Consider the following 25533-nt stretch of genomic DNA (forward strand, 5'->3'; position numbering starts at 1 on the left):
GTGGGAGCCACTGGTGCTGGGAATCCTTGAAAACACTTCAAAGTTTGAAAAGTGCTTGGATTGTGTATCAAGTGCTCATAATAAATCACTTTCTGACTGAATTGTTTGCTTTTTGGATAAATTAATAAAATAAATCAGAGAGCCTCACTGCTTAAGCCTCGTGCACAAAATGAAGATGACTCAAGCGTTGCTGGAGTCCGCACAAGTGGCCTAACTAATTCTTTGTTTTTTGTCTAGTAATTGTTAGTGATTGTTTTCTGTCTGCTCAGACAGGTTGTACAGGACGCCAAGTCTATTTACAGACAGGTGACACATTTTGAAACATGAAAACTTTGTTGTGTTTTCCTTTAATTTGTCACCTTTCTGTAGAATTGCCTCATGAAACATAATTTTGGTTGTCAATAGAACAATAACATCTGATTTTAATGTGATGAAATGATATAGGGCCTCATCATTTTGAGCATATATAAAGTGTGTATAAATATTTACCTGTAAGGTGCTGGAAGAAACTGAAAATGCACCTTGGTTGAATCTGATGGTGTAGGAGGAATGTTATAGAAATGTTGTCAAAGACTTGCAATGTCTTTAAAATGTCAGAAAATAGAGAAGAATGTCCATCCTAGTGTCTTAAAGTCCGAGGTTATTTTGTTGAAAGTCTTGTTTTGTCCCTCCAAAATGCAAAGATATTCAGTATATTATGTTAACTAATGAAAAGCAGGAAATATCCATATCTGAGAGGCAGAAAACAGCATTGTTTGCCATTTTTGCTTTGAAAAATGACTGTAGAGCCCTGCCAGAGCAGGTGCAGCCTACCAGCACTGTGCAGGAACAGAAGGTAGAAACACATAGAAGGTTGTAGCATATAAGACCGGGGGAGGCAGGGCTTATGTAGTGCTACAAGCTGTCTGCAGTTTATGTGCGTGAATCGCTGTATTTTTGAGTACGTTTATGTAGTCGGGCACAGAAGACTGTGTGCGTCTGTGTGCGAGCAGCTCCTCCTGGCTCGGCCAGCGGCTTGGCTTTGAGAAAGCATGTGGATTCTGTGTCTGTGCGTTGACCGCTACAAGAGCTCAGCAGTGGAAAGAAAGCTCTGTTACAGCTGGGAAAAGCCCTGTTTGAATAGAGAGATGAATGCAAGAGTCCTGAGCTCTTTCTTGTTTTTAATTTTCTCCTTTGCTTGCTCTCCTTAAAGGTACTAGAGGGAATTTTCATATTGTGTTGATTTTGGAGGCCCTTGTGAACATAAGCAGTAGTTTTCCCACTGTAATAACCACAAAATACAACGTCAGAATAAAATTATCTGAATAAAAACATCTCCTCCTGCTTCTTTTTAACTGGCAAAAATACTACTCACTTTAACTTTGCCCGAGGAGATGAAAACACAGGCTCAATTCATCTGATTTGATATCCGATCCTCTCATGGATGGGCTCGTTTGTTTGTATAGGTCATATAGAGGCATTAGTAATAAATCGAGACTGTTTCATAACCTGTTAAAACTCCTTGGAGTTGCTTTAACATGCTCACACGTACACATTCGCTGGACTTTCCCAGATGGATTGTGTTTAGCTGAGAACAACGGAAAACATTTCAAAATTGTGTTTCTGTTTATCATCATGTCAAGACTCTCCTGGTCTCATAGTCATTTTCCAGAATTCCTGCACATATGCTAATTAGTCTCTGTCCAGATGCTTGTATGTTGCAAAAGGAAACCCTGTGCACTTGAGCTCAGACAAGGTGGTTGTCAGTGCAGTTGGTCCATGAGATGCTTGTGAAAACATTGGTGAGCTCACTAATGGAAACCTTGGAAAGTTACACCAAATAACAAGGCTGTGGTCTCTCAGGAAAAGGAAAACCCTCCTTGCAGAGACCATAGGTTATGGTTAAAAACACACAGTGTAAGCCATGTGAAGTCACAGTGTGATTTTAAGTTTGGCAGGTCTTAGTGCCGAATCACAGAGCACAGCGCAAGTCCTGAAGAGGCGTCCCGCTGTGAGATAACCTGACAAATCAACCAGGCTGAGACCAGCACTTCCTGCCTTTGTGCCTTCTCACCAGGGCCTCTCAGTGGGAGCACAGAAATTAAGCAAAGACAGTGGATAAGGCAGACGCTCTGGTTTTTCACATAAGTGTCGGGGGAGGTTAAGATGTGTTGAGGTGTATATATCCTGTATATTTGGCCTGGGCTTTATCTAACCATTTCAATTCTTCTGCTTTCCAGAGCTCCTCTAATGGCGTGACACTAGGAACACCAAACAAGGCAACCATCACCATCCTGTCCAATGACAATGCCTTTGGAATAATTGCCTTCAACTCAGTAAGAAACCATGCACCTTGTCTCCATTTGTTCATTCTCTGGTCTCCTCCTCCTTGTTTCTGTGCAACAACAAAGCCAACGCAGCTCGGGCTGCAGAATAAACTTTCAGAAAAAGCAACATGAAAAAAACAGTTTCCACCATCCATCCATCCTACTACTCTCATTATTTAGTCAGCTTCACGAGGTTTAAAGTTGGTGGTACAGATCCCACCAAATGTAACATCCCACTATTGGTGAATCATAATATAATAGCAATATCTGTCAAAACAATTGCAATTTTTTTTTTAGCCATGTTGTGCAGCCCTAGTTACCAGTATTGTAAAACTTAGCTGGCCATCCAACCTGCAGTTGCACCATAAGCACGCACTTGCATTTGTCACCAGTTTTCTAAGACGTGAGCTCACTGATGTTGGTGAGTGGTAGAAAGTAAAGGTTTTGAGGGGTGGAGTAATTTGGACCCTCTACTGCTGAGAGGGGTTCAATCATGCCGGTATTGTGGTTGTGGGAAAAGTGACCATCTAGTGGATGTGGGTTTCCAGGGGCAATTAAAACCACAACACTCCCTGGATTCACTTATCAGTGGGAGTTTACTGCGTTTCCATGGTAGCCGCAGTATATTGGGAAATGTTTGCCCTACCACCCCCAGATGGTCTCAAATGCCGGATAATGATTTGGCTTGCTTAGAATCAATAAAGGCCTCCTGGCCTTGAGAGTTGTGTTTATATTAGAGCACTGAATTAATTCCTGTATAGCATTTCTTTGCTTTATTTTCTTCGTCTTTGTTTGAAGTCTCCTGAATTTCCTTGGTTATGGTGAATTGAATTTGAATTATGTAGAAAAACAGAAGGGGATTTATTTTCCAGATTTTAAGACAACAACAAGGACTTCCAGTCAGATGGGATTAATTAGTATTTCAGGTTACTGTGGATTGTAGTTATATAGTATATATATAGTTATATTATATTATATCATATTATATTACAATTTCATCCATTTAAACACTTTGAGGTTTGAAATGATTTGTTCACTTTTATAATATGATAATTATCTGTATCTAAAAACTTGAAAATACTGAACACAAAACATGAAAAACTGGAAGGAGAGCTCAAATGCAAATAAGTCCAATTAAATGAAATCTTTTTGCTTGTTATGTTGACAGTCAGTTGGCTGTACTTGATAAGGATCTGTCTTTGATTTGTCAGTAAAGTGATATTCGGCTCACTTGCACTTTCTGTTCAAGACCCATTTAAACTGTGTTTTGGTTTGTTATTGTAATCTTTCAAGTATGACACTGTTCTTTGTTTCATAATTTCATCTATTATAACTGGGGATAAGAAATGGTGTTTTATTGATTGAATTAAACTGATGTGGGTTCTATTTCTGTATTGTTTATTTCACTCTCTCCCTCTTTTCATCTCAGACTGAGGAGATCGTAGTCGATGAGCCAAGAGGGAGGAACCATTATGTGCCTTTCACCCTGATTAGAGAAAAGGGAACTTACGGGACTGTGACTGTAAACTATGAGGTGAGGGGGCAAAACACTGCGCATAAAACCAACAAGTTAACAAGACACTTAAAAACTGACGGTATCAATATGTTTCTGACAAATGGGCCTGTTTTTATCTTGAAGATGCTTTTGTTACACATAGACAAAGAGTTTAGATTCAACTGACATTAAAAAACTTACAAAGAACATGTTGTTCCTCAACTGCGTGGTAGGAATGAGTCTGTTGTTTATATGCAGCGTATTGATGATAAATCAGTGTTCATCACTGTGACTCCTCGTTCAGATCTCTGAAGGTCCTAATCCTGCCATTGAGGACCTCAGTCCAGACAGAGGGAACATCACCATTCCTGTGGGCCAGTCTGTGGTGCACTTCAGCATCCTCATCCAGGATGACCAGGTACTGAACAAACTCCTCATTTAAAGTGAAACAATTAAAGTTAATCCATATATGTGACATGTGGTCACATATAGATTTTTGCGAGTTGCATGTACAACCATGTGTGAATGTGTTTCTGTGTGTGTCTTTGTCCGTCAGATCCCCGAGGATGACGAGGTGTTTTCGGTCAGGCTAACGGGTGTGGCAGGTGGAGCGCTCCTCAGGCCCAACGCCAGCAGTGTCCAGCTGAGAATCCGCCGTAATGACAGCCCACTGCGGTTCTCCCACTCCATCATAGCCGTGCCAGAGTCCGCTGGAGTCATCGCCCTCAACCTGACCCGTGGTCGGTTGACTGAGGATGGGCCGCTCGTCGGCTCTGTTGACACAGAGGTTTGTTTTTATCAGTCCAGTTATTTGTTTACACAGACATTTGACCGTTAAAGAAAAGGGCACAGTCAGTTTAATTATATAGGTGCAGTATATACAGGATATAGTATAACTTTGTTTAAACCATCTGGACTATACTGTCTTTAGGTCTCTGTAGATTACATGGTGGTGAGTGGTGAAGGACTGGGCAGCGCTACGCCAGCTGTGGATTTCCTCGACCTGCAGCCGGTCAGAACAGTTACGTTCCCTCCGTTTGTCTACAAGAGCAGCCTGCTGTTCAAGATCAACGATGACGACGTGCCAGAAATCGCTGAATCCTTCCACCTGGTCCTGCTGGAGGAGACGATCAGAGGAGACGCTGTGCTGGTTTCACCCAACGCTGTGCTGGTGACCATCGAGCCCAACGACAAGCCTCATGGTGTCCTGTCAATCAGCAGCAGCGCCGTCATTCAACCAATCACCATCAATGAAGACCTGACACAGAGGTGGAGAACTCATGAATACTTATGAAACGGTATTTTATACCATTGAAAGCAAAACATCCAAGATTATTGTATATTTAACCATCCTTTGTTTGTTCTACCACCTGTAGATTTGAAGGCATCATTATTGTAAGAAATGGAGGCAGCTATGGTGCCGTGTCCGCCAACTGGTCCATCAGCAGGAACTCCAGTGACTCCTCACCAGTGTCGGATGATTTGATGCCCGCGGAGGGGACAGTGAGGTTTGCTGCCGGTCAGGTGACGACTGTGATTCCAATAAACATTGAGGCCGATGATCTACCTGAAGAAGCGGAGGCTTTTCTTCTCAAGCTGCTGCCTGACACTGTAACTGGAAACGCTGAGGTCGATGAACCGATGGAGGTCAGTTTAAGGGAGAACATTTTCAAAATGTATTTATAGCTGCTCTGTGTTGCTATACTGGGTTTGTAACGGAGAGAGAGGGATGGACAGATGGCGGCACTTGTTAGGAACATACCATGGGCACACAGATACTGGCTTTTGAACTGGTCAGACCACAGCACACTTTTCCGCGTTGCATCAGTCCATCTCAGATGAGCTCAAAGAAGCCCAAAATACATTCTGTTTGAATGGTAGAGTGTTAACTTGCATTTCTAGATGCAACAACAAACTGTGTTTACCGTCAGTGGTTTACCAAAGTGTTCCAGAGGCCATGTAGTAATATTTTTTACACAAGCATGTTGGTTTTTAATGCTTGACATTCATTTCAAAATCCACATTTTATTTTAAATATGCACTAAGAGTGATGTATATGTATATTGCAGTTATTCAAATATTACATCTAATATCTTTCTGTTGCACTTCTCTTGTGTTGTTCTTTCACATAACTAAGTAGAAATGCAAAAAAAAAAATAGCCTAATTCAAATGATTCCAGGCTTACATGAGGGGATTTCTGGTACATTTTCTTGTAAGGAGAAAAAATTGAAAACTTCTGCTCTGGATGTTGTGCATGTGTTATGCATGTGTGAGTGTTTGTGCGTGACCCACTGTAAGGTACAGTGGCAAACTTGGCACATTCTGCAAAAGCCGACCCCTTGGTGTGTCACTTTGCTCCGTGGGTGTTCCCTTAATGTGGCTGAATCAAAACAAAGCGGAAACAGCAGGCACACTCTGCGTGTGGTGTCTGTGTGTTGTGTGTTTTTTAGAAAGCGTGGGCGAAGTGGTGACAGGTTTTTTATAGCTTCCATCTTTGTCCAAGCCTCTTGGCCATGTGTGAAAGCAATGGGCAGATCTAAGTCTTGTTTATGTTGAAGGCATTAAGATGAGACGCATACAAACACACAGCAGATCATCACCTCAGGTTGTGAGGCTGCAGGGTCTGTTTGCCGTCTGTGCAGAGAGAGTTGCTTCAAAATAAATCACTTGAAGAATTAGGCTGTTGGACAAGTTAATCAGTGTTTATTGTCATTAATGTTGCAGATGATATATCACACATACATTACACTGAGCTGTAAATGGGCTATTGTGAGCGTGCCTGGCAACGTGTCAGACAAGTGTAGGTTTCAGGGAAATGAATGAGCCTCATGAAAACTACTCTAGCAGTCTTAGCAGAGTTAATTAAAGAGGATGACTCTCTAAAGTTAGCTCAGGGCTCTGTTTTACTACTTTAAGTCTCACTTGTTTTCCTCCCCCTCTGTTCGCCACCTCTCCTTTCTTCTTCTTATGACCCAAGATACGGTCTTAGCAACACGAAAACAGGATACACAACAAAATCCTCCAGTGTAGCTGATGGTAAATCTGGCCTTCTTAGCAATTATCCCCTCACACTGCAAAGATCAATCACCTTCCACAGCCAACTGCACATGGCACGGAGATGCTGCCTTATAAACTTGTGAAATTCCATTCTCTTCCAGGGCAAAGTGTATAAAACCAATTGTAAAACATTCATTTGATTAAAGTACATTGTTTGAAGTTTAATTTGATTTAGCTTTTTGGGGGCAGTTTTCAGACTAACGGCAACCTGTTAGACACACAGGCCACCTTGCACCAACAATTAATTTTTGACTCAGATTTATTAATGCTTTAACTTTAATTATGTTTCACTAAACTTTTAACTATCTTAACATTAAGAAAGAGTAATTTAATCTTAGCTTAGTCACACTCAAAGCTGAACCAAACTAGGTTTGAAATGAGTAAATCCAGATTTAAGATTAAGCGGAGCTCTGTTACCCGATTCAACACTAACCTCTGTTTAGTAAATCAATTTAGTGATTTAAACCAAAATTAAATAGTTAAGTCAATATGAAGATTACCCAAATGAAAATAAGTAAATAAATATTTTCAAGTGTTTTGGGACCTAGTAAGTATAAAAGAGGAAGAAACTTTTGGCTGACATTGTTTTCTTGCTAGCTAAAAAGTTGGTTCTCCTAGTTAGCCTACTCATGATGGCTCAGCAGAGAATTATGTTGCTCAAGCCATCAAAAAAAAACAGCCATTTTAAAAGTTAGCCCTCCTCAAGCGTACATTTAAGGTTGATACTGGATCAGAGTTTGAACTGGAGTTGTTTTGGTGCAACAGAATCAAATTTAATCTAGATTTGGAGTAAAAACTAAACTGAAGTTTAAGTGAGAAAGATTGCAACCTAGTCCAAGTGAGTAAAAAGGTCATAGTGAATAATTCTACCTATAATTCCTCCCAGTCCATGGCTAAGTTTTGTGTTTCCTTCAAGACAGAAACTGTTTTTGATCATTCTGCCATCAATCAAAATACAGTGCATGTCTACTTCTGCTTTCTTTTGCTGATTTGTTTATTTTATTCCTACTCTTCATCTGCTCTTCCTCCCTCAGATGGTGTTCTACATCCAGGACAGCGACGATGTCTACGGGCTTTTTCGGTTTGACCCGGAAAAACAGCAAAGCATCCAGAGTCAACCTGAGGGACGTTTCCTGTCACTACATTTCCTGCGAGACGGTGGCACACTGGGTGATGTGTCTTTGACCCTCACCGCCCTCTACATTCCTGCAGGCCCAGTAGACCCAGCACTGGCCCGAGACCAGGTTCTGAACATTAGCAGGACTGTTAATGTGGTGTTTTCCCGTGAGCGGATGGTGCACGTCATACTGCCGATCAGGAACGATGCTTTTCTGCAGAATGGAGCTCATTTCTTAATACAGGTAACAAAGCTGGAAGCAAGGTATTGAGCAAAGCATATTATGATTTGTTTTTTCTTTTTTGATGATTTTTAAAGTTGTAATTCAGGCAACAGTTTGCTTGCACGTCCAAAAATGTGCTCTTTCTGTTAGTGTTTTCACTTCTGGCCAAATCAGTACCATCCAAAGTTTAAGTGCCTCATTTGCATGTGTGAATGGTTTGACATTGGCACTCAAATCTGGCATGTTGCTATGGGATTTGACCAAACTGTCCAAACTAACAGGACCACCTGGCTTTAATAGCAAGCCAAAAAAGTACGAGAAAAGCACCTCTTCACATTCTGTAGAACCATCATCACATCAAACCCTTTAACACATACATGCACAAACATAAAAGGAGTGAGTGGAGCATCGACGGGTCAATCAACACATCCTTAAATGACAGAACAGAAATGACAAGACGGTGAAGAAAGAGCTGTATCTTTGATGAATATATTAACATGCTTGAAGTTCAAAACTTGGCCTGTTCGAGCTGTCTGTTAATTGAGTTGTTTCTTTTGTTTCCTCTAGCTGAAAACACTGGAGCTGGTCGATATCAACCCTCCAATTCCTTCAAACAGCCCGAGGTTTGGGGGACCTCTAAACCTGACCCTGACTGTCACGCCTGACATTGCTAACGGGGAAATCGGCTTCACGAGTAACACCACAGTGCTCGTTTATGAACCTGAGGACAGCAACACCAGCACAGTAAGATATGACCTCTGTTTTCAGCACATGTGCGTAGTATCAATCCTGTGATTCCTGTCTCTATTGACTTGCCCTCCAAAGGCGAATTGCCACTGAGTTACAACTTCTTGATATCTGTTTTATCTTGTGACAAAGTTTGAGAGTTCAATTTTGCTTTGTTTTAGAGGAAAGTTGGTTTAAAAATTGCAGTAACTGCAAAACCTCAGTTTTGCAGTTACTGCAAATTCTATACAGGAAGTGATTTTTCTGTATGTGTGTACAGAATGTATGGGAGATTAATTCTATCGTTTGGTGCTGCAGGTGAGCCTCCCTCTGCGGCGCGATGGGACAGACGGTCAGGCCGAGGTCTTCTGGAGTCTTCAGCCAGTTGGAGCCAATCGCGAGGACATAACTGCTGAAGACCTGGAGCCTCTCAGTGGCTCTGTGGTCTTCCTCTCCGGGCAGAGTGACGCTTCCATCAACTTCACTATCAACCCTGACGACATCCCAGAAATCAATGAGACCTTACTGCTCACTCTGGATAGGTAGGGATATTAAACTCCTGCCACAAGTGGAAAACTTTGAAAAAAGTACTATTTTGACGCATAGAAGCAAAATGTCTGAAACCGTTCTGCTTTACCATAATCTGAGGATGCACAGCTGCATGTGAATGGTAATATTAGTGGAATATTCATTTTCATTAGCCATGTAAACAGCTTAGTTGGAATCTGTTTTTGGGAATAAGGCCAAAAAACAAAATATTTTATGTATGTAAATGTAGTCAATGAGTGACTCTGAGTGGGTGTTATCTCATCCCATTCCTCCGCTGGTGTTCTGGAGATACATGTGAACATGTGTGTGTGTGTTTGTGGGGGTGGTTTTGGGGGTTGATTCATCTGGTAGTCTATGTTCTGATGAGAATGGCAGCACTCTCTCCCTCCCGCTCCTCCCCCCCTGCAGGGTGGAGACTGCACGCTTTATAGTGTACTTCGGGTAAGTGGAGAGTGGAATGAACCTGGGCCTTTTGTGTGGTGTGAATCAGGACTTTGTTTTTCAGAGAAGGGCGTACTTCAGAAGTTCTGGGGTCTTTGGTTGACGTGGGGATGAGGGGGGGATGAGGGTGGGTTGGGGGATTCAGAGATGGTGTGAAAAAAGGGAGCCCAAAGCAGAGTGGTGGTTGTTGGGAGTAAATAGAGAATCTTCTTTATGTGTTTCGCTCTAATTTAACCAGGCCTGATTGTGCGCTCTTTTAAAGATGTCAGTGTTTGTATGCATGCAGCGCCTCGACCGTGACTGTTTGTTTGGAGTGCTTCATTCTGTCATGTCTTTGTCTCTAATTTAGCCCGTCATGTGATGCTTACTTGGCTCCAGTTTTCTCAACATACACACACATACTTTCACCCCTGTGGAGCAATAAAGACGCCGGCATGCTGTTGATTGACATTGTTATTAAAAGTGGTCTCAACAGCAGGACTTCAGCATATGGAGCCAATAATGAATTAGCTGCACACAATACAAGGAATGCAATGCAGAGTTTAGATTAAAATTGAGCTGTTCCCATCTGATCAGACCCTTAAAACACACAATGAGAGAAAAAAAGTCAGTGAAACTTTAATCTGTTTTATAATGTAGGTGATGTTCATCTGCTGTGTAGCAACTAGAAACAGGCAGGTTACTGCAAGGCTGACTTAAGGATGAAAAATCAGTTTCAAGGCAAAGATAATCGTCACTATAGCATTGACGGTTAAGTTAACAGACATAGACATCACACTGCATTGTGCAAGTTGGTGCGTTTTAGGAGTGGTCACTTGCTGTTATGATCAATACTAATTATGTGTATTTTTGTTTATTTCTGTCGTAGGAGTAATGTTGAGAATCAGATCCTGAAAGCTGGCTTCACCAGCAGAGAAGTTGTCATCATGGAGAACGACGACCCTGGGGGAGTCTTTGAGTTCTCCCCGTCCTCTAGAGGGCCATGGTTCATCAATGTACGTCTCACTTGAAACCGCAACTTAAAATGAGAAGATTGTACCTAAATTTGTCTGTGTAGTTGTGATGGAATGATTATTACATTAAACATCACGTTTTGTCGTTATTTTGTCTGTTGTCCTTGGTTGTGGTCATGTGACATCTGTAAACTTTAAACTTACTCAGGAGGGAGAAGCCGTGGAGCTGCATGTGGTCAGAGCCCAGGGACAGCTGCTGAAACAGCTGGTGCGATATGCCGTCATGCCTTCAGGAAACACTGAATTCTACGGTGCCACCGGCATCCTGGAGTTTAAACCAGGGGAGAGAGAGGTGGTGGTGGCGCTGGTGGCAAAGCCTGATGGAGTGCCTGAGGTAAGAGCATGAAGCATTCAGTGTTGACCTTTCAAATCTAAATTATAATAATTTAATTAACTACAACATAAAGTCTTCCCAGTCTGTTAATGGAAGCCTGGGGCAGTAAAAATGATGCTTTAATCTTTTTGCTAAATGAAAACTGTGTGTGTTTGTGTGCCTGTGTGTGTCATGTGCGTGCACACAGCTGGACGAGACTTTCTCCGTGGTACTGAGTAGCCACAGCACTCCACCCAGTCGCCTAGGCAACCACAGGGAGGTCAACATCACAGTGCGGAAGAACGACGACCCCTTTGGCGTCATCGGGTTCATCCAGTCAGGACTGACGGTGGCCATCAATGAGAGCAAAGGGGATGAGATGCATCGAGGTACTTTGAAGTAGCAGAGCTTTAGATTATAGTGACACTCTCATGTCAAGTGGGATCTCATTGACACTTAAAATGGACCTAATTGGAGCGAATTACAGAACATTTGTCCGCAGGTGGGATGAGCTGGACTGTGATAAAAGTTGGATTTAAAAATAACTTTTATGCGTTAGCTGATTAAAACAGAGACAGGGTTGCCTGTATCATATTTGTGTAATGTATTAGAATGTGTTAATGTACATAAATTAGTACGCTGGTCAACATGTAGAGCAGGAGATTTGTGCTTTACACAGTGATGATGCAGTCCAATGTTGTGGTAAAACTTCCTGTGACACCATGTCTATAATGCATTATAAGGCAATATAAACATACTTAAAATGCTTTATCCTGTGCTTATAGCAATATATAATAATGCTTTATAACATCCACCCATTATAAAGCATTTTATACTTTTGTAAACTGTTTTCTAGGCCTAAACTGGAGTGTTTACAGGTTGGAACTGGACTCCACACAAGACTTTATCTAAATAACTCATCTCTGTCTGTTCTGATCCTCCTTCAGCGGTGTACCCTGTAGTCAGGAACAGGGGTCACTTCGGGGAGGTGTCAGTGTCCTGGGTCCTGGAGCCGGCTCTGTCAGGAGATGTCAGCCCCGTCCAGGGAAATATCACCTTCAAGGAAGGAGAGTATCTGAAAAACCTCACTCTCTTCTCTGTACCTGATGAGGTAAAATGATGAACTAAACTATATATAAAAAAACAATCAAAATGCAAATTTGAGTCACATTATCTGGTTTGAATTTTAATTCATGTTTTATTTAAGATCCCAGAGGAGATGGAGAATTTCACCATCACAGTGCTGAATGCTACAGGTGGTGCAAGACTGGGAAACATTCTCACTGCCAGTTTACAGATTAATAAGAATGATGACCCCATTTACTTTGCTGGTGAGGATATTGTTCTGAAAGACGGTAATAACATATTAATGAATTGCATCTACAGTCATTCACTCCTCTCTCCTGCTCTTTCTCATCTGGCCCTCTCCTCAGAACCTGTGGTCGTGCGACTTCAGGAAGGGGCCGTGGCCAACTTCACTGTTCTGAGGGCAGGGCGGGCAGATTTTGTTGCCACGGTGATGTACCGTGTGGAGTACGGTGATGCATCTCCAGGTGACCTCACCATGCTGAGTAATGACACGTTGCTGGTGTTTGACGTGGGTGAGTGGATGAAAAACATCTCTGTGGCTGTGGAAGACGACAACATACCGGAGACCGATGAACCCTTTTATATCGTTCTCTACAACGCTACTGGTGAGTGTGAGCTTCTTTTAAATGAGTGTTTTGCACAGGGGTGTGCTTTATATTAGATATCTTCTGTGAATCAGTGCTCATGTCAGGTAATATAGTGGAGGTCTCATATATTTTGGTTCCTTGAGATAATGAAAACAGGATAATCTGCTTTCCCTCTGAGGATTAAAACAACTGAAAGTCAGCTGTTTTTCTCGTTTTTCTGCCTTTTTATGTTTACGTTGTTGTCCATCAGTCTGTCTGTCCATCCTATTCATGAACGCAAAATCTCAAGAAGGCTTCTTCATACTTGGAACAAATGTCCACTTTGATTCAAGGATGAACTAATTAGATTTTGGTGGTCAGAGGTTAAAGATCAAGGTCACTGTGGCCTCACAAAACATATCTCCCTTTTTGCTTTGTGCTCTAATAACAGTTTATTTCCAAGTTGACATGTTGCTGTGGTCTTTGTAGGCACAAACTACCATGTAATGTGTTGGTATCATGCACAAAAACTTTTTTCTGAATTGTTGTACTGGAACGAGGTCAACTCAGGTGTGACATCATTCCCGTGGAAAGACGTGGATGTAAACTGCAACTTGACTGGATGGCAGAGACGTGTAACTGCGAGGCTAATTCGGTGTCTTTTTATAGTAGACAAACAGGCAATCACACCTCATCTCAAAATAACATCCCCTTCTCCTCCCCTGGTCATCCCCTCTTGTCTTAATGCCAGTCGTACATGTACAGAGAAGGGCAGCTGGGTGAGCATTAGCATTGTCTGTGGTAACACTGAAAGCTCTCCTAATCCCAGTATTGTGTGTCAGGATGGGAATGAAAGCCCAGTGGGCCCCAACAGGACCTTAATTACCAGACTCCAGACTTTCTAAGACACAAAGACCAACCACTCCACCAGCCTCTCTGTGTTTACTGATTGACATGGAGTAGAGTCGAGTAAGGGTTAGCCTCTGGTTAAGGCCAGGGGGATCGTCCTTTATAGCGGTCGTGTTAAAAGTCAATAACCCTCATGTTAGAAGTCAATCAGACTCATACCGCAGCACTGACAGTCTTTGCTTTGCCTATTTAATAATGAGCAGATTTGCATGCTTGTTGCTCGTGGTCTGGCAATTCGAAGTGCTTGTGAGAGATTGTTGCAGATTTGGGAATGCTTTTCGACCAGCATTATTTTCTACAAACTTTAAAAAATTATGTGGTTTACTGAGACTGTCCATGGCTTTGTTTTGGGCTCTCATTTTTCATGAATAAGAAGCCCTTTCCTTCTGGGTTTGGTTGCCATAGTTATGATGTGATATATTACCGAGACCGTCTCCCCAAAGTGCATGAAATTTAGCACAAATTTAAAATATGGCCAGTGCAAACCTGGTCATTTCTCTTGCTTCTCTCTCTATCTCTCTCTGTGTAGGTCCTGATCTAACCAAATAATATTCATGTGTTTTCACAGGTGATACAGTTGTGTACGGAGCAGACACAGCCACTGTGGTGATTGAGGCCAACGATGATGCCAATGGGATTTTCTCGCTGGAGGCCGTAGAGAAACCCGTTGAAGAGGGAAAGACCAATGATTTTTAGTAAGGAACAGGTCTTCAATTTATGTTTCCTTTATGTGCAAAACATTGATTTACAGTTTCTCCCAGTTGCTTTGGATTTTCTCTGCAAGTGTAAATGTCAGCTGTTTCATGGGACGACACTATTGCATGTCTGTAAAATGTAGTAACACGTGCAAAACATTTTATTCATGCTTCAAAACCTGGTTATTGTCTCAGTAAATTGGCCAGTGCCACCAAAATGAACAGTTGTCATTGTGCGAGACGTACTGCTCAAAATGTTTAGGTGTTTTTCACCATGATAGTCAACCCAGGAAATGATTCTTATATACATATAAGAAGTGTTTTGTTTATCGACACAGACTGCTAACTGTTCTATCCAAGAATGCCAGTTTGTCTAGCTGAATGCTGTTGTGTAGCATGTTGAACTTTTTAGATTTCAACAGTGGGTAAAGTTTACTGGGAACCGTCAATACAATACTGTAGTACACAGAAAAAATATATGCATGTTTGTACGTGTGCAGTAAAATGATGTGTTTAGCAATGTGTCACATGTAAAATCATATACAGTGATTGTGATGTGGGTAAGCTTCATATTGCAAATTGCAAATTTGTGATTGGTTAATTGTAATTTCTGTTTCACAGCTTTCTATAAACAGTAAATGTATTTGTCTGGCAACGTATTACATATAGCCTACTGTAGTCAGATATTTCACCTTTGATGTTTTATGTAAAGTGAAATGTCATTTATTTAAACAGATTTTGATAATTGAATGGATCATTTTGCATGCAATGATTCAAACAATAAAAGAATATTGTACTTTACAATTGTACTCGCTCTTTTGAACGCACGTGCCAAAACACAGACAGTTTGCTTGAATGAATGAGAAATTCACATCAAGTTGCTCTGAGATTTGAACTTGTTTTTTTAAAAAAAAATCTCATTAAATAATTGAGCCAAAACAAATAGGAAAAAAAACAATTACTATTTTTATGTATTATTATTTTATTATTTATATTATTCCAAATGAAAAGTTTTTTCAACACAGTCATGAAATTGACAGATATTTGGTGATACAATGTTTCACCTGTAATCTCTTAAATTAAATTATTATTCTTTTCTTTCCAGTGTCCTGCGGGCAAGGGGTCATTTCGGTAACGTTACAGTCTTCTGGCAGCTGTTTGCCAACGACTCAGTGACTCCTCTTGAGGAAAACCAGGAGTTTACCAACACATCTGGCTCCATCACCTTCACTACAGGAGAAGAGAGCAAGCCTATTGTCCTGGAGGCCATCTCAGATAAACTCCCAGAGTTCAATGAGTTCTTTGTCCTCAGGCTGGTTAATATCTCAGGCGAGTCCAAGACAAAAGTGACACATTTGTCAGATTATGTATTTTTATTGATTCATTACCTTGAAGGTCTCATTACAGACAATGACAAAAATGACAAGGATCATAAATTTCATAGATGACCCTAATGTTTTTATCTATATTTTCTTTCAGGTGGTTACCCAGGGGAGGGTGGACGACTAGCTGAGACGTCCCTGAACGCCTCGGTTCTCATCCCTTTCAACGACGACCCGTTTGGTGTGTTTGCCATCAGTGACAGCAACCTGGACCAAGAAGTAGCTGAAGATGTACTCTCAGAGGACGATATGGCCGATGTCACTTCCTTTACCATCCTCCGACAGCAGGGTACTTTTGGCGACGTGCGGGTTGCCTGGGAGATCGTTTCTGGCCGCTTCCCAGAGGGCCTTCCTCTGATGGATGACCTGCTCCTTCTCGCCTCCTTCCCAGACGAGGTTGAGCTCAGGCCTCACGCCAGGCGACACCACTCAGCCACAGACACGTGGTTTTTCTCTGGGCTTCCAGGAGCTTATGGGACTGTCTCTCCTGAAGATGGGCCTGCTGCTGTTGGCAACTTCACCTTCTCTGCCTGGCTGGTGCCCAGACCAGACACGGACGGCTTCATAGTCTGCAAAGGAACCAGGAATGGGACTTTGTATTATGGAGTGAAGGTCCACACCAACGAGTCCCACATCACGGTGATGCTGTACTACACAGTGATTGGATCAAGCAGTCTCCAGGTGGCTCGGGCCACTGCTGAGAAGTTCCTGGAGAGTAACACCTGGTTGCATGTCATGATTACAGTGGATGATGGGATTATTGAGTTCTTCCTGGATGGGAATCCTATTCCTGGAGGAGTGAGGAGCATTAAAGGAGAGGGCATCGCTGATGGTGAGTTATTATATCAAAAATTTATTGAACATAGCAGTCACAAAAGTGAGGCTGTTGAGCATGTAGTGTTCCTCATGCCCAGCAGTTACAGCTCAATTCAGTTCCGACGTGTTGAAGAGAGGCACAGCGTTGATTCACGTGTAGGTCACTCTGGCTCTGAATTATAGTCAGGCTCTGGTGACTCAGACATGAATGTCTGCACAAGTTCAGCTGCTAGACAGAACATCCATTTTTCAGCCCATACTGGTATTTTACACAAAAATGGCTCAACTTTTCAACGATTTTGAGACCTAATTTTGTACCACTGTTAAATGTCCCATATTGGTTTGAAAGCTCAATATAACTTATATTCTTATTAACCGATTAATTGGCATTCAACATTAGAAAACTGTTGGAATATGAAGCGGTGAAGTTACTCCTTTTAATTTTTGCAGTGTAGAATGTATTTTGTCTAATAATACATTCGCACTGATTTTACAATGCCAGCAGTCACCCAGTGTCTCAGCACCATGGTCAGTGTCAGACAGGCAGAAATACTGTGCTCATGTCCTTGTAATGATGATGTCATTGACGGTCTATGTGTGAGTTTGTATGTGACTGTCGGGGTCCTGAGTATCAGAGTTTCAGGCCTCTCTCTCATTGTTCACATATGGAATGACAACAAGTCTAAATTTCTTACATACACAATGCATGCACACCCTCACACACACATGCACCCACCTCTCAGTCACTTGCTTATTGTTCAGGACCACTGGGACTCTGCAATGCTTGAGTGACCACTTAGCCTCAGCTCTGCTGGATATTGTTACTGCTAAAGTGAATCAGCCGGCATCTTCTTTTCTTCTTTTTCTCTCTAATTAAGGGAGACAATAGTCACAGGCTGTATTGGCCTAAAAGCTCCCGGAGGGGGAAATATTCTGATGGCTCTTTGGCGAACTTCAATCACAGTAGATGTATACATAATCATCAATCATGTCATGTGTTATTGTCTGCTACTGGTAACTCAACCCACAGAGGAGTTGCTTTGTGTCAGGGCTTTGTACTTGCTCAGTGTGGCAGATTTCCTGCATTTGTCCCATTTTGTACCAGTGAAGGAAGCGATAGGCTCGAGAGGTGTAAGTATATAAATGAGTAATGAGAAAGAGTCATTTGGCTTTAATCAAGATTCTGTTTGTGGTACCAACACGCTCTGGCACAGCAACCAAATGTGTTTCACCATTAACAACAATATGATTATATGATCTTTTTAGTAAAATGGTACAAATCAGTTGCTATTGTCTCACCAGATCTTAAGACAACCACAAACCCATAGTGAAACTTTCAGTTACAGAATACTAGGTGTCAATTTAAGGTAGAATCAGTAAAATTTGTCCAAGCTGTTTGTAAATGCACCGAAAGACAACACAACATCAAATACTGACATTTTGGGTCGGTAAAGCATCCTGAGCACAGCAAAATGAGAAAAATAAGGAAATGCACGCAGACGGCAGGTTTTCAGCAGATGCAGCTACAACCATTTCTAGTAGGTCGTAAGTGATGATTGAAAGGGACTTTGTTTATATGCATCTATAGGTTGTTTTTTGTTTTCTTTTGTTTTCTTTTTTTAGGAAAACGTTGCATACTATTCTTTTAAATTAAATCAAATAAATATGCATGTCATAGCATTTTGTTAAAAATAAATTTGTCAGTCTATGACTTAAATTGACTTAAAATAGCAAGGCCATTAAATAAAAAAAATAAGTTTGTGTAAATATTGTCATTGCAGTGATATACAAGCAATGTGTAATGCTATATGTTGAGTTTCTGGTCTTATTTGTTCACTAATTTATTAATCGCCAACTATTTTGAGAATTGGTTAATCAGTTTGAGTATGTTTTTAAGAAGAAAATGTCCAAATCCTCTGATTTCAGCTTAAATGTGGACATTTTCTGGTTTCTTTAGTTCTCCATGAAAGTAAACTGAATAGCTTTTGGTTGTGGACAAAGCAAAACATTTAAGGACGCAATCTTAGACTCTGTTAGTTGCAGTTCTGATATTACGTGTATCTGTCTGTTTTCTGCATAATTCTTCTCCAGGACCTGCTACGGCGTTTATTGGATCCGATCTTGATGGCGAACAGCGGTACACCGGTCTCCTCCAGGATGTTCGCTTGTACAGGACGAAGCTGAACCGCAGCCACATCCACGAGCTTCACACTCAGCCTGCTAAAACGGACCTGCGGAACATCTCGGGCTACCTGCGGTACCGGCAGGACGAGAGGCGGAAGTCGTTTGTGGTGGAGGTCAGGGATGATAACGAAGAGGAGGGAGAGGAGGTCTTCTATCTACAGCTGGTGGCGGTTCAAGGCAGAGCGCGCCTCCCTCTCCCCAGACCCACTGCTATTCTGCGAGTCATGAAGAGCGACAATGCCAACGGGCTGTTTGGATTCACCGGTGCCTGCATTCCCGATGTGAGTGCGCAGTATTTAGTCAGTGGCATTTAGTGGGCCATTTTTGCTGCTATGAGCATCTACAAGCACTTCAAGGTAGCACTTTATTTGAAGGGACGTGCATAAGACTGTCATTAAGCTGTCATAACCACTGTCATAATAGTCTAATGACGATCAGTGTCAAAACAAAACTCATATGACAGTTTAATGTGACGTTAAAACATAAAGCTAAACAGTTTCTTTATGTTTGATCATGTCAAGGTTTCATAACAAATGATGTCAACTTTGAATTAAAAATTACATCAACATTCATAAAGACCCACTTCACAAACACTGCAGGAACATTTTTAATGGCTGTTTACCAAAGAAATCAATAATGTTCTGAATAAAGCTAAAGGACCACTACTACACTGTCATCACTCAGTTGTGTCCACTGAGAAGACTCATATATAGATAGAAACACATGTAATGTAAACCGGCTGGTTTGTCAGTCTCTGTCCTGCTGCATATTTCATCACTCTTCATGCCTGGCTGCAGGGCGAGCACGCTCTCCGTTTTTAGTTGGATTGGATGCGTGGGCTCTCATGTTGGCCCCTCTCAGGTAGAGCGACAGCTGGCGAGGCTGCAGCAGGTCTGCCAGTCAGGGCATTCCTGCAGAAGGAGTTCCAGCACTGGAAACGGGAGATCTAGTTCTTCGTTTCCATCAGCACAACAGGTGGCGGGGCTGCGGATGGCATTCCATCAGAACTCGAGGATCTTCTTCTTTATGTCCTCGATCCTTTGGGGATAAATAGACGTTGAGGCATGTGGGCTGTCAGGTGCTGCCTCTCTAAATCACATTATTACTGTGCTGGAATTAGTAAGACTGGTTCAATTAAGCATTACAAACTAAATTACTCTTGCAGTTCAGAAAGAATTTGGTTGGGTTTTTTGAGGGCCAATTTTTCCTTACCCGATCGAAGTTCTAAAAGACACCATGCAGATTGCGATTGCTGGGGGTATATATAAAACTTGACTGACTTGTTCCCTTGTTTGTCCTCATAGACCACCGAGGAGGGCTCCACTGTCTCCTGTGTGATTGAGCGCATGCGGGGATCTCTGGACCACGTTTATGTCAACTACAATGTCACACAACTGGACAGCGTGGACACAGAGACACCGGCCCATCAGGATTTTGTCAATGCCACTGGAGCTGTTCTGTTCATGCCTGGACAGCGCTCTGAGGTGTGTGTACTGTGTGTATTTGTGTACTACGTGTGTGTGACTCTCTGGCTGAACCTGTTAATGTGATCCCACATGAGCTGAGGAAAACCCCTCTGAGTTAATCCAGAGCCACATGGATAAAAGCAAGTGTGATGTACTTACATGTAGTGTGAACTGTATCTACACATTGGCATACTGATAGCTAATAAACAGTGTTTAACAGCAGGATTCTATAGTCACCTAAATGCAGCGTTTTTAGACAACCAGCCCCACCTAGTGGTCGGCTGGTTGTGAAGTTACTGATGAAGCAACAGGTGTCAGCTTATTATTGAGCTTATACTTTAGACTTGTGGCAGACATCATAGATATTATGAGCACATTTCATCAAAAATAGTAATGTTATTGACTTTTTCAGATTAATTTATCCTTTTACTACACAGGGTTGTATAACAAGGTTAAGTTGTAGTTCCATTTTTGCTGCTCACAAAACACAATGTTACGTACAAATATTGTATATGGTACATTGGTTGAATAAATAAACAGCCATAGACATAAAAATAAGACAGATAGAAGGAATGGACGAGACAGTAAGTGCCGGACAGAGACACAAAGGGAGACAAAATCCAATTAAAAAGCTTTGAAATTTGCATCAAAAGTGAACTCTGTAGGGGTCAGTTGTGCAACACAGGGAATCTGTCTTTCATTTTGAATTTAAAAGTATTAAATGAGAACAGTTCCTTGAATTTCAAGGCATTCTGCCACAAATTCATGGTCAAGGGTGCAGAATAAGCTAAAGCCCTTTTTCCGGCTTCTGTCCAATTCTTTGGGACAGAGAGCATAAAGAAGTCCTGAGAGCACAATGAATAATGTCAGGCACTTTTCTGCATGGTAAAAACACATAGACTAACAGGCTGAGGGAAGAAGCTGCTCTGTAGCCTGATGGTAAGACAGCAGATACTTCTGTATCTCTTGCCAGACAGCAGCAGGGTGAACAGGCTGCGGCTGGGGTGGGTGCTGTCCTTTAGTGTCCTCTGGGCTCTGCACAGGCATCTCACCTCCACTATATCACTGATGTTCAGTATATGGGTACCTGGTCCTGGGTCGTGCACATCCTTGCCAGTTTATGATGTTTCCAGCTATGATGAACTCAACGTTCAGCATTTTTCTTTTAGGTTCTGAACCTGTTGGTGTTTGATGATAACCTCCCAGAGCTGGCAGAGTCCTTCCAGATCACACTGGTGTCTGCAGAGTCCGGTGACGGGAAGCCAGGCTCCACCCCCACCAGCGGTGCAAGCATAGACCCAAATAACTCTGTCAACACCATCACTGTCACTGCTAGTGACCACCCCTATGGTATTTCCTCACATTCTCACTTTTTATTCGTTTTTCTTGATGTTTTCAGAAAATGGTAGGTAGGTAGTAGGATCCACGTAACCCTATTTTCTTGTGATAGCTTTCTTTTTTTAACTAGCTTTTAATGCTGCATAGGGACTGCTGATGAAATTAGCTATCTACTATGAGCTCGTCAATAAATATCCATCGTCCTTGTTAAATAAACAAATAAAATAAAATAAAATAAAAACTGCCCAGTATTTTGACCAGATACCTATCCTTTATTCGAACATGCAGCGAAATTACCGAGCAGCTCATCAGGATATCAAACCCGAGTATCTTTTGCATAGTTTGGTGTATAATTTTCTAAAGCACTGATATTTTGTGGCATTTCCAAAATACATGTGAGCAGTCTGGGTCTGTTACTCCACACTCTCTCCAGTATGATAGATTCGTGTTTAAATATAGTACTGTTCTACTTTTAATGTTGCTATTTTTAGCAATAAGCTGTCAGTATTTATCAGATTATATTGTGACATGCAGCTTATTGAGTCTGCTAAATATAAACACAATTTTCTCTCTCCTTATTCCTTCCACCACACCTTTTCCCTCCTCCTCATGACTTTCTCTCCGACTTCTTCTCTTTTTACACTCACGCAAACGCACCTTTCCCTGCTGCAGGCCTGCTGCAGTTTGAGCCCAGCCCTCCAGCAGAGGGGTTGATCTCTCCAGCGTTAGAACCGGCCCACATAACTGTTCAAGAGGAAGATGGACAAGTCCGTCTGCTGGTGGCCAGGGCCCAAGGCCTGCTGGGAAGGGTTATGGTGGGATACAGGACAACCCCCTTCACAGCGTCCAGCCCCGAGGACTATGAGGTTAGTTTCCAGTAATGTCTTTAATCTTACTGATTTACGAAGAGACAGTGCAATTTTTCTCTTTCTCTGTATTCCCTCTGCAGGACTCGGAGGGCATACTGGACTTTCTTCCAGGGGAGAGGTTAAAGTTCATCACTGTGACCATCGTTGACAATCCTGTCCCTGAGCTGGACAAGATTTTTAGAGTGGAGCTCTACAACGCTGATGGAGGAGGTGAGAAATTTGAGCCCAAAATTACGATAGCAAAACACATGATATTGTTTTAATTAGTGTGATATATTTAGAGTATAATTTAGAGTTTATTTTTATTAGAAGCCTTTCTTAGAGCTGAACTGACCCTGTATTCTGCCCTACTGTTTTTATGTGTTTTGTGTGCTGTGCTCCTGTGTGCTTCCCACCTACCTTCCTTCCCATCTGCCCTTCGATCTCTCCTCTCCTGGTGTGACTCTAACCTGGTGTGACCCTTGTTTGATCCTCGTGTTCGATCCGTCAGTGGATCAGTTTCTGCATGGTGAAGGAAGTGGTAGTGGGGAGAGTGACACTGACTTCCTCCTTCCATCCTATCACCACCATGGTAAGTCTCCCCCTCCTTTACTCCCCGAAGTGCCTCTTGTCTCTGCTCCTTCACACCCACACCCTCAAAATTTGACACTCACGCGACTGTGGTATTGTTTGTTTGTAGCCTAACATTAGCTTTTATCTTCTGGCAATTGCATTTACGCTTCAGAAAATCCTAAAAGTGGTTTTTGGACGGTTGTATGGAATTTTGTAAACAAGATTTGGACTGTAAAACCTGGGAAACACTCATATGTGACCTGTATCACTGACATTCTGGGGTGAACTGAACATGTTGTGAGTGTGTGTGTGCACATGCATGTGTGTTTCACTGCGTGTGGTATTTACATTGCTCTGTGACCCCTGTGAGAAGTACCCGAGGAGGAGAGTGATGTGGGAAAAGCAAATACTGTAGCTGGGGCTTCTGTCACCTATTCTGAAATAATCTCTGCACATTGCACAAAGCTGCCATTTCAACCTGATGTTTTTGACCATGATATCGCTTTTATTCAGTGGTAAGAAGACATGTATCATTGGGTAAGATTGATTAGAGGATGATTGTCACATCTCCATTCCTAGTCTTTGAGCATTGGGTACTTGTTGTTTGCTTCCAACAAAATGTGTCACTAAAAATTAACACAGGGTCATATCTGGTGCTTTGTGTGTAGCCAGCTTGGGAGCTGCGTCCCACCTCACAGTGACCATCGCTGCTTCTGATGATGCCCACGGAGTGTTTCAGTTCAGCCCGGATTCCCTGTCTGTTAACGGGACAGAACCTGAAGATGGACGCAGCTCTGTGTACCTGCAGGTCAGTGTGACACACGGTTTCAAAATTAGGACATTTCCAGCGAGGCTCAAGGAGATGTACTGTGTGTCTCATCGTGCTATGTTTTCTTTTTGTTCCGTCCCAGGTGGATCGGTCTTTTGGTGACCTCTCCAATGTAACTGTGTACTGGGAGGTTGATCCCAGCTCTGAGGGGGAGCTCCTCACCAGGTTTGGGAACATCACCCTTGGTGTAGGTCAGACGATTGAGAACATCATTATCGTTGTGGCCCAGGATGAGATCCCTGAGCTGGACAAAAGCTTCACCGTGTCGTTGGTTAACGTCTCGCACGGTCGCCTAGGCGTCCGGACGTCTGCTACTCTGACTGTGCTCGCCAGCGATGATCCTTACGGTGTTTTTGTTTTTGCAAATGTAACGAGGTCTGTCCGTCTTCCTGAAGCTGATGCGACTGTGTCCCTCACCATCCTGCGGCAGGGAGGCCTCATGGGTCAGGTGTGTCCTACTGTAGAAGGGTTAGAATTGGAAGTATTCATATGAAAGTACTTATGATTCTTTTTTTGACCTTTCATAAATAAATAAACCAAAATGATGGTTGATGTACCAAATTTTACTGATGTTTTTTTCTCCCTAATTTTCATATCCTAGGTGCGAGTCACGTATGCTACATTAAATGAGGCAGAACCGAACCCTTACAGGACTCCTGGGGTGGGCCGGGCCACTGAGGGGCGGGATTTTGTTCCCCTCCTGGATTCCGTTGTGTTCTTGGCCAATCAGAGTGAAGCGAACCTCACCCTTCACGTGCTGGATGATGAGGACCCAGAAAGAGACGAGTCGGTGTTTGTGAAGCTGATCAGTGTTCAGCTCATCGAAGGAGAACAGGAGAGGCTCAGTAAGATCCTGACACTCCCCCTGAGTAAAACTTTTTACCTGAAACAATCATTTAAGATGTAGTAATACTTCAACCTGTGGACACCCAGTTCTACCTGTAAACCTGATTTTGACGTTCTTCCTCATAATTATGACTTTGTCTCATAATCTCTACTTTCTATCTCATCATTTCCCTCCAGTTTCCAACTCCCCTTCTCTGGGCCCCAAGACTGACATTGTAGCCCAGGTGATAGTGGAGGCCAGCGACGCTGCTTTTGGAGTCCTCCAGCTGTCAGCATCTGCTGTCAGTGTGGCTGAGCACTACGTCGGGCCCATAATAAATGTCACGCGTGTTGGAGGGATTTTTGCTGATGTATCTGTTAAGTTCAGAGCAGTGCCTTTGACCGCCAGAGTCAGTAAGTGTTGGACTCACAATATGGATTTAAATCTTACCACTGATTAGTGTGTGAGCCAGCAGTGTTCATATGTATGTGCATGTGTGTAATCCCACAGGTGAGGACTACAGCGTAGCCTCCACTGATGTGGTGCTCCTAGAAGGGGAGTCCAGTAAGTCTGTCCCCATCTATGTCATCAATGACGTGGTCCCAGAGCTGGAGGAGACTTTTCTCATCGAGTTGATCAACCAGACCACTGGAGGGGCTCTGCTGGGGGACCTCACACGTGCCATCATCACCATACTGCCTTCTGATGACCCTTTTGGTGCCTTTGGTTAGTAGCCATTCTCTGGGATGTGTCTTTTCATCTTTTTTTGGA

The 25533-nt window shown here is 42.4% G+C and overlaps 1 protein-coding gene across 1 annotated transcript in view; it reads left to right on the forward strand.

Moving 5' to 3' along the window:
• The window catches only part of adgrv1 (adhesion G protein-coupled receptor V1), a 162278-nt gene that overhangs the window by 25418 nt on the left and 111327 nt on the right, over window positions 1-25533 (forward strand). The window contains exons 4-32 of the mRNA XM_084728141.1: window positions 2220-2315; window positions 3736-3840; window positions 4106-4219; window positions 4358-4588; window positions 4733-5070; window positions 5178-5448; window positions 7894-8220; window positions 8767-8943; window positions 9244-9467; window positions 10784-10910; window positions 11077-11262; window positions 11450-11630; window positions 12189-12352; window positions 12449-12572; window positions 12675-12935; window positions 14374-14500; window positions 15606-15829; window positions 15980-16714; window positions 18790-19163; window positions 20187-20366; window positions 21518-21698; window positions 22359-22552; window positions 22636-22765; window positions 23046-23126; window positions 23776-23915; window positions 24019-24384; window positions 24538-24781; window positions 24960-25175; window positions 25273-25488. Of these exons, the coding sequence (XP_084584267.1) occupies window positions 2220-2315; window positions 3736-3840; window positions 4106-4219; window positions 4358-4588; window positions 4733-5070; window positions 5178-5448; window positions 7894-8220; window positions 8767-8943; window positions 9244-9467; window positions 10784-10910; window positions 11077-11262; window positions 11450-11630; window positions 12189-12352; window positions 12449-12572; window positions 12675-12935; window positions 14374-14500; window positions 15606-15829; window positions 15980-16714; window positions 18790-19163; window positions 20187-20366; window positions 21518-21698; window positions 22359-22552; window positions 22636-22765; window positions 23046-23126; window positions 23776-23915; window positions 24019-24384; window positions 24538-24781; window positions 24960-25175; window positions 25273-25488 (6334 nt within the window). The remainder of the gene's footprint in view (window positions 1-2219; window positions 2316-3735; window positions 3841-4105; window positions 4220-4357; window positions 4589-4732; window positions 5071-5177; window positions 5449-7893; window positions 8221-8766; window positions 8944-9243; window positions 9468-10783; window positions 10911-11076; window positions 11263-11449; window positions 11631-12188; window positions 12353-12448; window positions 12573-12674; window positions 12936-14373; window positions 14501-15605; window positions 15830-15979; window positions 16715-18789; window positions 19164-20186; window positions 20367-21517; window positions 21699-22358; window positions 22553-22635; window positions 22766-23045; window positions 23127-23775; window positions 23916-24018; window positions 24385-24537; window positions 24782-24959; window positions 25176-25272; window positions 25489-25533) is intronic.

This window comes from Lutjanus erythropterus, chromosome 10 (genome assembly GCF_056507025.1).
Source record: "Lutjanus erythropterus isolate fLutEry1 chromosome 10, fLutEry1.hap2, whole genome shotgun sequence".
NCBI lineage: Eukaryota > Metazoa > Chordata > Actinopteri > Lutjaniformes > Lutjanidae > Lutjanus > Lutjanus erythropterus.